Source organism: Hemitrygon akajei, chromosome 4 (assembly GCF_048418815.1).
Source record: "Hemitrygon akajei chromosome 4, sHemAka1.3, whole genome shotgun sequence".
NCBI lineage: Eukaryota > Metazoa > Chordata > Chondrichthyes > Myliobatiformes > Dasyatidae > Hemitrygon > Hemitrygon akajei.
This window is the reverse complement of record NC_133127.1, coordinates 149,162,193-149,174,754: the sequence shown is the minus strand read 5'-3', so window position 1 is coordinate 149,174,754 and position 12,562 is coordinate 149,162,193. Positions and strand designations below refer to the sequence as shown.

Genomic DNA, 12,562 nt, shown 5'->3' with positions numbered 1-12,562 from the left:
ATGAATCAGCTGCACATTTCCTCATTCCCTGTCACACCCACTGTTGAACTTGAACGCACGCGAGGTCATCAGTTGGTCATTAACCTACAACTACTCAATGAGTAAAAAACAAACGTCACTTGAGAAGAGGTGGTAGGGGACAGAATAGGCCTAACGATGATGATAATGCAGAGACAGCTGAGGCCGAGACTGCAAAAAAAAGCTTCCTTCAACAGAAAATAAGAGTCATACATAAAATATGGCTTTAATGCGACCGGTGACTCGCACGCTCCAAGCCCCCTGTGTGTGATATGTGGAGACAAGCTGTCTAATGAGGCAATGAAGCCCTCAAAACTGCTTCGACACATTGAGTCCAAGCACCCTGCACTTAAAGACAAACCCATTGAGATTTTTGAGCGGAAAAAATATGAGCAAGCGGGACAGAAGCAAGTGCTGAGAGTCACCACCTCCACAAATGCTGCTGCTCTGAGAGCATCGTACTTAGTGGCTAACCGTATTGCTAAGGCTAAGAAGCCTTTCACTGTGGTGAAGAATTGATTCTGCCTGCTGCCAAGGACATGTGCTGTGAACTGTTGGGAGAAGCTGCAGCTAACAAGATGGCACAGGTTTCTCTTTCAGCTACCACAGTTTCAAGGAGAATCGATGACACAGAAGCACAGCTGTTGGAACAGCTTAATGAGTCACCATGGTATGCTACCAGGTTGACGAGTCTACCGGTGTCGACAACAAGGCAATACTGCTGGTTTATGTGCGATATATATTTCAAGATGATGTGCACGAAGATATGTTATGTGCACTGCCACTGCCAACTAACACAACTGGGGCAGAACTATTTAAGTCTTTGAATGACTACACACCAGGCAAACTGGACTGGTCATTCTGTGTTGGAATATGCAGACGGGGCTGCAGCTATGACTGCACAGCTATCTGGTTTCACTACCCGAGTCAAAGAGGTTGCTCCTGAATGCTAGTCTACATACGGTGTCATACACAGGGAAACGCTGGCTAGCCGAAAAATGTCACCTGATCTTAAAAGCGTATTGAGTGATGTTGTTGAAGTTTTCAATCACATCAAAGCAAAAGCCCTTAACTCACATCCGTTTGAGCAGCTTTGCAAGGAAATGGATGCAGAGCACAAACACCTTCTCTTACACACTGAAGTCAGGTGGTTATCAAGGGGGAGAGCCCTGGCCAGGGTTTTTGAGTTAGAGAGCCGCTACAGAGATTTCTTTCAGGAAAAAAGTCACCACTGGCAGCACACTTCAGTGACGAGGACTGGACAGCAAAACTTACTTATCTGTGTGACATTTTCAACCTGCTCAATGAACTCAATTTGTCACTTCAGCGGAGAATGACAACTGTCTTCAAGTTGGCAATAAAGTGTCTGCTTTCAAAGCCAAACTGGAACTGTGGAGACGGCAAGTGGACAGAGGCATATTTGACATGTTTCCAACATTAGCTGGGATTTTGGGAGAGACTGAGGCTGCACCGTCCTTCTCACAGCTGGTGCACGATCACCTATATTCGCTGTCGACAGAATTCGAGCGTTACTTCCCAACCGCAAATGACCCAAGACGTGCAAAGGAATGGGTCCGTGACCCATTTGTGAATGTCCCCGGTGAATCATCCATGTCAGCGCAGGAAGAAGATCAACTCCTCGAGCTTGCAAATGATGGTGGGCTGAAAAGTATGTTTGACATAACATCTCTGCCGGCATTCTGGATCAAAGTCAAGGCTGAATATCCTGTGGTAGCCACGAAAGCACTGAAAACGTTGCTTCTATTTTCAACATCATATCTCTGCGAAGCGGGGTTTTCTGCAATGAATGCAATGAAAACTAAATTGCAGAATAGACTGGACAGAAGGAACCCCCTTCGAGTATCGCTGTCTCCCATTACCCCTCGATGGGACCATCTTGTTGCAGGGAAACAAGCCCAGGGCTCCCACTGATTCAGCAATATTGGTGTGTTGCAATGATTTTATATGTTCATACAAGGAAAATCTGTGCTGTGTGTTTAATATCCAAACGTTACTTAAAATGTTATGATGCTATTGACTTTTAAGTGACTTATAATTGACTTATCACTATATTCATGCAAGGAAAATATGCGCTGTGTGTTTAATATGAAACTCGTTAGATAAACCCTTTTAGAAACGAAATTGTGTGTATTGGCCACTTATAAGTGACTTATAGTTGAACTACCACCTATATTCCGGTCGTGATTAACACCCCCACCCCCCCACCCCCCCCCCCCACCCGTCCTCAAGAATATTATCAATATTAAACCGGTCCACGGTGCAAAAAAGGTTGGTGACCCCTGATATAGAGCATTGTCACAGGAAAGCAGCATCCATCCTCAGAGATCCACAACACTCAGGTCATGCTCTCTTCTCACTGCTTCCATCAGGAAGGTGGTACAGAAGCCTTAGGACACTCACCAACGGGTTCAAGAACAGTTATTACCCCTCAACCATCAGGCTCTTGAACCAGAGTGGACAACTTCACTAAACTTCACTTGCCCTGTCACTGAACTACTCCACAATCTATGTTCTCACTTACAAGGAAACTTCATTTCATGTTCTTGATATTTATTGTTTATTTATTATTACTTCTATTTTCCTTTTGTATTTGCATAGCTTGTTGTCTTTTACACACTGGTTGCTTGCCCTGTTGGATGTGATTTTTCATTGATTCTATTATGGCTATTAGATTTATCAAGTATGCCCACAAGAAAACAAATCTCGGGGTTGTACATATGTGGTGACATATGTATTTTGATAATAAATTTACTTTGAACTTAAAAAGTTCCATTAATCTTTTGATTATTGGCAAAGTTAAAGAATACATTCTGAAGAATTCCTATCGTTTAACAAAGTAACTTGGGTATTTCTTTGCAGTATATTTTAATTTTTAAGCCTACAATTTTCAATAATCTAATAATTAGGAAAAAAAGAGATCCACAGTTGGTTTACAACATATAACAATTGGAGGCAAGTAATCTGAACATAGCAATACAAAGGGGCTTAGCTGGCTGAACTCAGGATTTAGCAGTTATTGGGTTTGGCAAAGCAAGTGTGTCATGCTATAGTGCTTGAACAATGGGAATAGATGGAAGTGTGCAAAATGAAAAAAATCTTTGTCAGCACCACAGTGGTGAAGGAATCTGAGGTTTGGCAGGGCTATGGTTCGAAATATAAGATTTGGTTCACTGACAGATTCCTGAAATGCACTGGGAGAGAGAAGCATGTTTGTAGGGTGGAGATGGAAAGAGCAAAAATCTGGCACATTAATTTCTAAATTTTTCAGAGTTTTCTGCAATTATTGATGTTGTGAGTCCAGGGAGTTAATATATCTGTCTGTTTGATCACTCATTCCCTAACAATCCAATTACAATAATCATTCTATTTTAATATTAGTTACATTTTTAATAGCAGCTGATAGATTGAAAATAGAAGTAAAGAAAGACAGATGTCATTTAATCTCAGGATGTGTGCGGCACAACTTGCTGGTGTGTTTGCAGACATTTTTAATCTCTCTCTCTCTCCCAGTGTAGAGTGCCCTCTGCTTAAAAACATCCACCACTGCTCCGGTACCAAAAAAGACCAAGGTAACATGTCTGAACAAGTGGCGTCCTGTCGCACTCACCTCAAGCAAATGTTTTGAGAGGTTGGTCAAGGACTATATTTGCAGTATGCTTCCACCCACACTGGACCCCCTACAATTCGCCTACTAACATAAGCAATCGACAGATGACGCAATAGCCGCAGCTCTATACACTGTCCTTTCAAATACGGAGACGAAGGATACTTATGTGAGAATGCTGTTCTTGGACTACAGTTCAGCATTCAACACCATAATTCCCCCCAAGCCTGACAAGAAGCTGAGATCTCAGCCTCCACCCCATCTTGTGTAGCTGGATCCTGGACTTCCTGTCAGATCACCAGCAGGTGGTAAGAGTGAGCACCCTTACCTTTGCTCCTCAACACAGGTGCCCCTCAAGGCTGTGTACTAAGCTCCCCTCCTTTACTCTCTGTACACCCATGACTATGTTGCCACCCACAGCTCCAATCTGCTAATTAAAATTGCTGACAACACTACTCTGATTGGTCTAATCTCAAATAATAAAGAGGCAGCCTACAGAGAAGTCATTGTCCTGACACAATGGTGTCAAGAAAACAACATCTCCCTCAAGGTCGCAAAAACAAAGGAGCCAATTGTGGGGTACAGGAGGAATGGAGACAGGCTAGCCCTTATTGACATCAATAGATCTGGGGTTGAGAGGGTGAACAGCTTTAAGTTCCTCAGCATAAACAGCACCAAGGTTCTCACGTGGTCTGTACATACCAACTGTGTGGTGAAAAAGGCACAACAGCGCCTCTATCACCTTAGACGGTTGAGGAAGTTTGGTATGGGTCCCCAAATCCCAAGAACTTCTATAGGGGCACAATTGGGAGCAACCTGACTGACTGCATCACTGTATTTCCCTCAATCGCAGGACTCTGCAGTGTGGTTCGAACTGCCCAGCACATCTGTAGACGTGAACTTCCCACTATTCAGAATAGTTACACAGACAAGTGTGTAAAAAGGGCGTAAAGGAGCATTGGGGACCCAGGTCAACCCAACCACACACTGTTCTAGCTGCGACCATCCAGGAAATGGTACCGCAGCATAAAAGCCAGGACCAACAGGCTGCAGAACAGCTTCTTCCACCAAACCATCAGACTGATTAATTCATGCTGACACAACTGCTTTTCTATGTTATACTGACTGTTCATATTTAACCATCTTGTTGCTGTACTGTTGTACACACCATTTATTATAAATTACTATAAATTGCACATTTAGATAGAGACGTATGTAAACATTTTTACTTATGTATATGAAGGTTGTAAAAGGTCAGTTCAATTTAAGTTAATAGAATTGCCTAAATTTAATGAAGTTTAGAAGGATAACGGATCTTTGAAATACTCAAGATTCTGAACAACCCTTCTTTAGCGGTAGAATCTAGAGCAATGAAGTATGGACTCAGGGTAAGGAGCGAGAACGATAATTAAGTGTCAGACTAAGGTGTGAGCTGTTTAAATGTGAAATGAGTAGAAAGTTCCACATTCAATAAAGTATAAATACTACAAGAGGACATCAATTTTCAATGGTTGAACATAAATTGATTTTGGAATGAAAGGATATGGGAATTCATCAAGAAAGTGACTTGTGAAATACCAGCAACAATCTGATTGAATGGTAGAACCTGGCTCATGTTTGCATGTGTGCATATCATCTGTACCTCCCTTTACTTCCAACGCTTTTATCAAATACCAGCCACTAGTCAATTTGAAGAGATATTGATCAAGACATTTTGATTTCATCTGACCAGATTTGTTCCTAAATTTGTACTTCAAGCAGTTTTCTCAAGCGCAGTTACAGCCTCTACAATTCATATCAACAAAAGTTAGTATGCAACAGTGATGTAAGTCCGCAGTGTACATTGCTTCATAACCCATTTAAAAATTCAGCTGGTAGCATCAGTATTCATTGTTTTCTTTCGTGTTTAGGAACATGCATTGTGATCAATTAAAAGAAGCCCAAGAAAGTATCATTTCAGCAGGTTTGTCAGTACCGTATATTCCGGAGTATAAGTCGACCCCCCCCCCCCATTTTCAAGGTTAAAAAGGTGACTTTTTCATGTTACCTTTGTATAAGCCGACCCCTTTTGTAGAGGTTTTTGATTTAACCAGAAAAGATCACAAGATCTCACATGCCGGTACTCAGCTTTGCCAGATCCGAACTCTGGAAATTTTGTGAACCAGTACCTGCTAAGAAGACAGGCCTATACATTGTAGAGTGTTATAGGCGAATTCTTAATAAATAAATCAGGGAGAGAAATTTTGGATTAGGTTTCCAATGGAAAAGAATCCTCTGAAATGTAACCACCGTGAAACCACTTAGCGCCCATCGCAATCTCGTTAAAATATAACATGGGTTGGCGGGATCAGTACGTATACTCAGTATTGAGTTTGCTACCACCATGTACAAAAGATTAAAACAAATGAGATATGATGCTGGCTTCAAGCTGAAGGTTGTTGATTTTGCTAAAGGAACAAATAATTCTGCAGCTGCTAAGAAGTTTAGTGTAAACTAGACAGAGTGAGAGAGTGGAAAAAGGCAGAGGACACGCTGAGGGAAATGCCAAAGACAAAATGTGCAAACTGCGGGAAAACATGCCAGTGGCCAGAACTGGAAGAAAAAGTTTTAGAATGGGTGAATCACCAGCGATCATCACGATACATTGTTACCAGAGAAGTGATTCGAGTTCAAGCATTGAAATGGGACAAAAAACACCATGAGGTCAGTGAAAATTTCAAAGCTACGCGAAGTTGGTGCACCCGATTTATGAATAGACATGATCTTGTGTTAAGACAAAAAACAAAGATTGCTCAGAAAATTCCCGTGGGGGGGTGTTGTTTACGTTCAAGAACGCTGCTGGATGGATGAAGCAGGTTGCTTGAAGTGGGTTAAAGAGGTGTGGCGTCCACGTCCCGAAGGTGTCAGGAAGGAAAGGTTGCTACTTGTCTGGGGCATGTTCAAAGCACACTTGTCAAGTGAGACAAAAGCAGCATTGAAAGCTGAAAATACAGACATTGCAGTCATCCCCGGTGGTTTGACGTCCATGATCCAGCCACAAGATGTGAGTTTAAACAAATCAAAGAATTCATGTGTCGACAGTGGAACCAAATTGACTCAAAAACAACCAATAAATACAACCTGTCTTCTGTGTATTCGTTTTTCCAAAGTTGGCACCCTCTGTATAAGCCGACCCCCTAATTTTAGGACCAAACTTTAGGGCCAAATTCTCAGCTTATACACCGGAATTTACGGTATATTAAAAATAATGAATTAAAAGAGAAAAATGAAAAAGTTGGCTTCCTTTAAAGGTTAGTGCTTGATGAAGAAATATTTAGTGCTCTATTTTTTTTTGCAGTTATGACCATTAAATTGACTTTCAAACTAATTGTAACAATCATAGGCTGTGTAAAACTTACCTGTAAGTGTTGCCAGATGGATGTTAGCTCATTATGAATTTGTTCTATTTCAACTGGTAAAAGGCAGGGACCTTCCCAAGATTCTGAAAGGCTTCCATTCTTTAAATGTGTAATACTGTCATTTACATGAATTACTGCTGATGTAAAATTGCTGGAAGCTAAGCCTGAAGGCAAGGTAACATCTAAAGATAAAAACAAGGTGAAAATTCTTTGGTGAGGCAAGGAACTTGTTTTGCACATTGTTACAAATTGAAAAAGTTAAAGCTTTCTCTTGCAACTTGTATACAAACATGGTGCCTTCATTTTGCTTTCATACAAACACATTTTTCTGCCTGCACATACAACTTCATTCATCTGCTTCAATTTTTTGCATAGTTCTTGCCAAAGGTCAACCAAGGTTCTTAAACTAAACTAAGACTCTTTTGCTACCTTCTATGCCTCAGGCTCAAGGAAAATGAAAGAGACCAGGTACTTTGATGCTTTTAGGGTCAATGAGCAACACACTTCAGGGAATATTAATCACTTATAGTTCCCACCAAGGCAGGCACACACCACCCTGGTCTGCAGATATATCGTTGATTGTTGTCATTCCTATCTAACAGCCCAAGTGCTGAAGTTCAGGTACACCACTTACTGCCAGCTTCTTAAAAGCAAAGAAGAATGGATGGTAAATCCAAGCAACACACACAAGATGCTGGAGAAACTCAGCAAGCCAACCAGCATCTATGGAAAAGATTATAGTGAACATTTTGGGCCAAGATGCCCTGGAAGGTCTCAGCCCGAAACATCGACTATATTCTTTTCTATAGATGCTGCCTGGCCTGCTGTGTTCCACCAGCATTTTGTGTGTGTTGTTGTTTGAATTTCCAGCATCTGCAGATTTCCTCGTGTTAGCATCCTAATGTATACATCTTCAATGTCTAGGTGTTCCAGGGTTCAGTGAAGAGGCAATTAAATGGCATCTGCTGTGGACCTGTTGTACTGTTAGGCAAATTGAAGAAGATCCAAGTCACCTATCAGACAAGAGTTGATATTTTCAACATAAACCTCTCAAAGCCCTTCATCACAGTGTATACAAGAGCTACTGGACGTTGGGCATTGAAACAGGTTATCATGTTCTTCTTAAGCACTAGTATAATTAAGGACTGCTAGAAGCAGGTGGCTACTTCAGACTACCAAAGTGAGAAGCTAAAAACATCCGTGATCATTCCAGCCAGTTGATCAGCACATGTCTTTAGTACTCGGCCAGGTACCCCATCTGGGCCAGATGCTTTCCATGGCTTCACCCTCCTGAAGAAAGCTCTTATTGTGGCCTCAGAAACTGAAATCACAGGGTCATCAGAGGCTGTTGGCGTTCATGAAGGTTCCTGAACGTTTTGAAAGGCAAAGCGAGTATAGAAGGCACTGAGCTCATCTGGGTGAAGCCTTGTTGTCACCTACCTTGCTTGGTTTCACTTTGTAAAGAGTTAATAGCAATATCACAGCTATTGTGCATCCTTCAGTGATTTATGTTTGTCTGAATTTGCAGCTTCGCCCTTGAGATGGCTTTCTGGAGATTGTATCTTGATATCTTGTTCCTTACTTGGTCACTAGACCGGAGTACAGCTGATCTGGTCCTCAGCAGGTTTATCTAGAGCTTCTGGTTAAAGAAGACTCCGAATGATTTTGTGAGGACACACTCATCTATAACTGTTTTTATAAAGGTTCAGACCCCATACCAAGCCATTGGCAATTAGTAGAAAACTTGAAAAATCAAAGCCCTAGCACACCACATCAAAGTTCAACAGCAGAAGAAAAAAAATCTCAAAGACTAATTTGTTTATAATCCATTTTCCTCCAAGCTGAGAACATGTTCTCATCTCCTTACCCGATTATACTGTAAGCAAATTGCATTATATTACAATATATCCAACAGTAAAAGCAGTTCACCATCCATTAATACTTACCAGTTTCAGTGTAAACTTGTGTTCCACTGTTTTGTTTCTCATAGGTTGAGAATTCTTTCTCATTCAAATATCCCTCTAGCTCTTCATTGGAGCAATGATAATCATTATTATCATCATCAACACTAATGATTTTAAAAAAATCATAAAATGGTTTAAAATTGAAGTTAAAATTTGCAAATAATCTTCTCTCTACAAAGAAAATCTATTTCCTTGGGTTTATTACCCAAGAATGGATAATTGAGTAGTCAAAGTTGTTTGTCTGCAAAATTCAACTAAGATTCACAAGTATTGCAATAACTTGGAACAATCTGAACATGAAAGATATGCTTCAAAATTATTTTTGTCAAAATTAAAGTATAACTAAAATTGTTAACATAACATTATTAAAGGAGTTTTCTATATGTATCTGCTGTTCCATAACCAAATCCATTATGGTAACACCATCAGAAGAACTATAGAAATTCAGAAGGGCTCACTTCTCAAAACAGAAAATAGAATCTTACCCTCATTTTTGTGATTACAATAAGCAATGAGAAAAGAGTTAATGTATACCGTTTCTGATTGAGTAAAGTAACTATTTCAGATTTTCAGATTACTGGGACATCATGTTTCTTCTGATCTAGTCCCCAGATTCAGTTCTCTCCCCTTCTTTGTTAGTATATGTGGATTTTAGTAAAGCAATTAACAAAGTTCCACAGTAAGCTCAGGGGATCCATAGAAACCTGGTTGTGTAGATTTTGAATTGGCTTGCCCACAGAAGGCAGTGGGTAGTAGTATATAGATCAATTTCTGACTGGAGATCGGTAATTAGAGGTGTTCTGCAAGTATCTGTTCTGGGACCCCTGCTCTTTGTGAATTACAAGGATGGGTTAGTAAATTTGCAGATGACAGGAAGATTACAGGTATTGTGGATGTGTAGAAGATTGTCATAGGTTATAACAGAATATTGACAGGATGCAGAGTTGGGCAGAAAAGCAGATGGAGTTCAATATGGAAAAATGTGAAGTGATACACTGGAAAATTGAACTTGAAGATGGAGTACCAAGTTAAATTGTGAGATTCAAAGCAGTATGGAGGAACAGTAGGATCTTGATATCCAAGTCCATAGATTCCTCAGCATTGCTGCACAAGTTGATAGGGTAACTAAGAAGGGATTATGGCATACTGGTCTTCACAGTTGTCTCATTAGAGGAAGGATGTGAAATCTTTACAGAGGGTGCAGAGATTTATCAGTATACTGCCTGGATTAGAAAACATGTCTTATGAGGAAAGGATGAACAAGCTAGTATTCTTCTCTTTGGAGAAACAGAGGATGAGAGGCAACTTGATAGAGATGTACAAGATTATGCGAGACATAGTGTGAACAGCTAGCAACTTTTTCCCAGGGTGATAATGACCAAAAGCAAATGAATCTATTTAAGGTGAGTGGCGGAAAAATAAAATGAAATATCAAAGGTAGTATTTTTGGTGTTTTGTTTACATAATGGGTGCCTGGAATGCACTGCTGGAGGTGACACAATAGGGACATTTAAAGGTCTCTTAGATAGGCATATGGATGCAAAAAAAAAAGGAGGGCTATGGGCTGTGTATGAGGGAAGGGTTAGATCATGGAATAGGCTTATATTGGTTTACACAACATCATGGACCAAACAGCCCATATCATGCTGCATTGTTCTATGTTCTACTGTGTGGAAATGCATGAGATGCAATTCCTCCCCTCTGGGTCAAAGTCCCTAGCGTGGCTCATTACCCTCTTCTAGATGCTGACAGACAAATAGAACACATATATGAAGTTACATATATACAGTGGCATGCAAAGGTTTGGGCACCCCTGGTCGAAATTTCTGTTACTCTGAGTAGCTAAGCGGGTAAAAGATGACCTGATTTCCAAAAGGCATAAAGTTAAAGATGACACATCTCTTTAATATTTTAAGCAAGATTACTTTTTTATTTCCATCCTTTACAGTTTCAAAACAACAAAAAAGGAAAAGGGCCCAAAGCAAAAGTTTGGGCACCCTGCATGGTCAGTACTTACTAACACCCACAAGTTCACAGCTTGTAAACGCTTTCTGTAGCTGGCTAAGAGTCTTTCAATTCTTGTTTGGGGGATTTTCGTCCATTCTTTCATGCAAACGGTTTCCAGTTCTGAGAGATTCTTGGGGCCTCTTGCATGCACTGCTCTTTTGAGGTCTATCCACAGATTTTTGATGATGTTTAGGTCAGGGGACTGTGAGGGCCATGGCAAAACCTTCAGCTTGCACCTCTTGAGGTAGTCCATTGTGGATTTTGAGATGTGTTTAGGATCATTATCCTGTTGTAAAAGTCATCCCCTGTTCATCTTCAGCTTGTTTTTTTTTTATATATAGACAGTGTGATGTTTGCTTCCAGAATTTGCTGGTTTTTAATTGAATTCATTCTTCCCTCTACCAGTGAAATGTGCCCCGTGCCACTGGCTGCAACACAAGACCAAAGCATGATCAATCCACCCCCCTGCTTAACAGTTGGAGAGGTGTTCTTTTCATGAAATTCTGTACCCTTTTTTCTCCAAACATACCTTTGCTCATTGCAGCCAAAAAATTCTAATTTAACTTCATCAGTCCACAGGACTTGTTTCCAAAATGCATTAGCCTTGTTTAGATATTCCTTTGCAAACTTCTGATGCTGAATTTTGTGGTGAGGACGCAGGAAAGGTTTTCTTCTGATGACTCTTCCATGAAGGTCATATTTGTGCAGGTGTCGCTGCACAGTAGAACAGTGCACCACTGCTCCAGAGTCTGTTAAATCTTCCTGAAGGTCTTTTGCAGTCAAACGGGGGTTTTGATTTGCCTTTCTAGCAATCCTACAAGCAGTTCTCTTGGAAAGTTTTCTTCGTCTTCCAGACATCAACTTGACCTCCACCATTCCTGTTAACTACTATTTCTTAATTACATTACTAACTGAGGAAACGGCTACCTGAAAACACTTTGCTATCTTCTTATAGCCTTCTCCTGCTTTGTGGGCATCATTTATTTTAATTTTCAGAGTGCTAGGAAGCTGCTTAGAGGAGCCCATGGCTGCTGATTGTTGGGATAAGGTTTGAGGAGTCAGGGTATTTAAAAGCTTTTAAATTTGCATCACCTGGCCTTTCCTAACAATTACTGTGAACAAGCCATAACCCTAACGACCTAATTAAGATCTGAGACCTTGGTAAAAGTTATGAGAGCTCAAATCTCTTGAGGTGCCCAAACTTTTGCATGGTGCTCCTTTCCTTTTTTTCACTCTAAAATTGTACAAAACAAAAATAATACACTAATCCTGCTTAAAATGTTGAAAAGAATGTTCCATCTTTAATTTTATGACTTTTGGAGATCAGTTCATCTTTTACTCACTTAACTATTCACAGTAACAGAAATTTTGACCGGGGTGCCCAAACTTTTGCATGCCACTGTACATAAATGCAGGGCAATCGGAAAAAGAATGCCCTTGAGGTAAGGGTATAGGTGGTAAGGGCAGTGCAGGCATATAAGGGCATCTGGGCACTAGGTGAGCTTCCAAACGGAGACTTGGTAAGCCTGTGAGGATAGGAGAGTGAAAAA

General features: G+C 40.6%; 1 protein-coding gene across 3 annotated transcripts in view; it reads right to left on the bottom strand.

Annotated features, from left to right (window-relative positions):
• Positions 1–12,562, bottom strand: part of LOC140726769 (coiled-coil domain-containing protein 138-like) — a 62,992-nt gene that overhangs the window by 38,790 nt on the left and 11,640 nt on the right. For 2 of the 3 annotated variants that reach the window (XM_073043574.1, XM_073043575.1), the window contains exons 4-5: positions 8,988–9,109; positions 7,042–7,223 (exon numbers count right to left, since the gene is read on the bottom strand). In XM_073043574.1, coding sequence (XP_072899675.1) covers positions 7,042–7,223; positions 8,988–9,109 — 304 coding nt within the window. Of the gene's footprint in view, positions 1–7,041; positions 7,224–8,481; positions 8,611–8,987; positions 9,110–12,562 lie in introns of those variants that run through there. The other variant, XM_073043576.1, reaches the window with a different exon arrangement.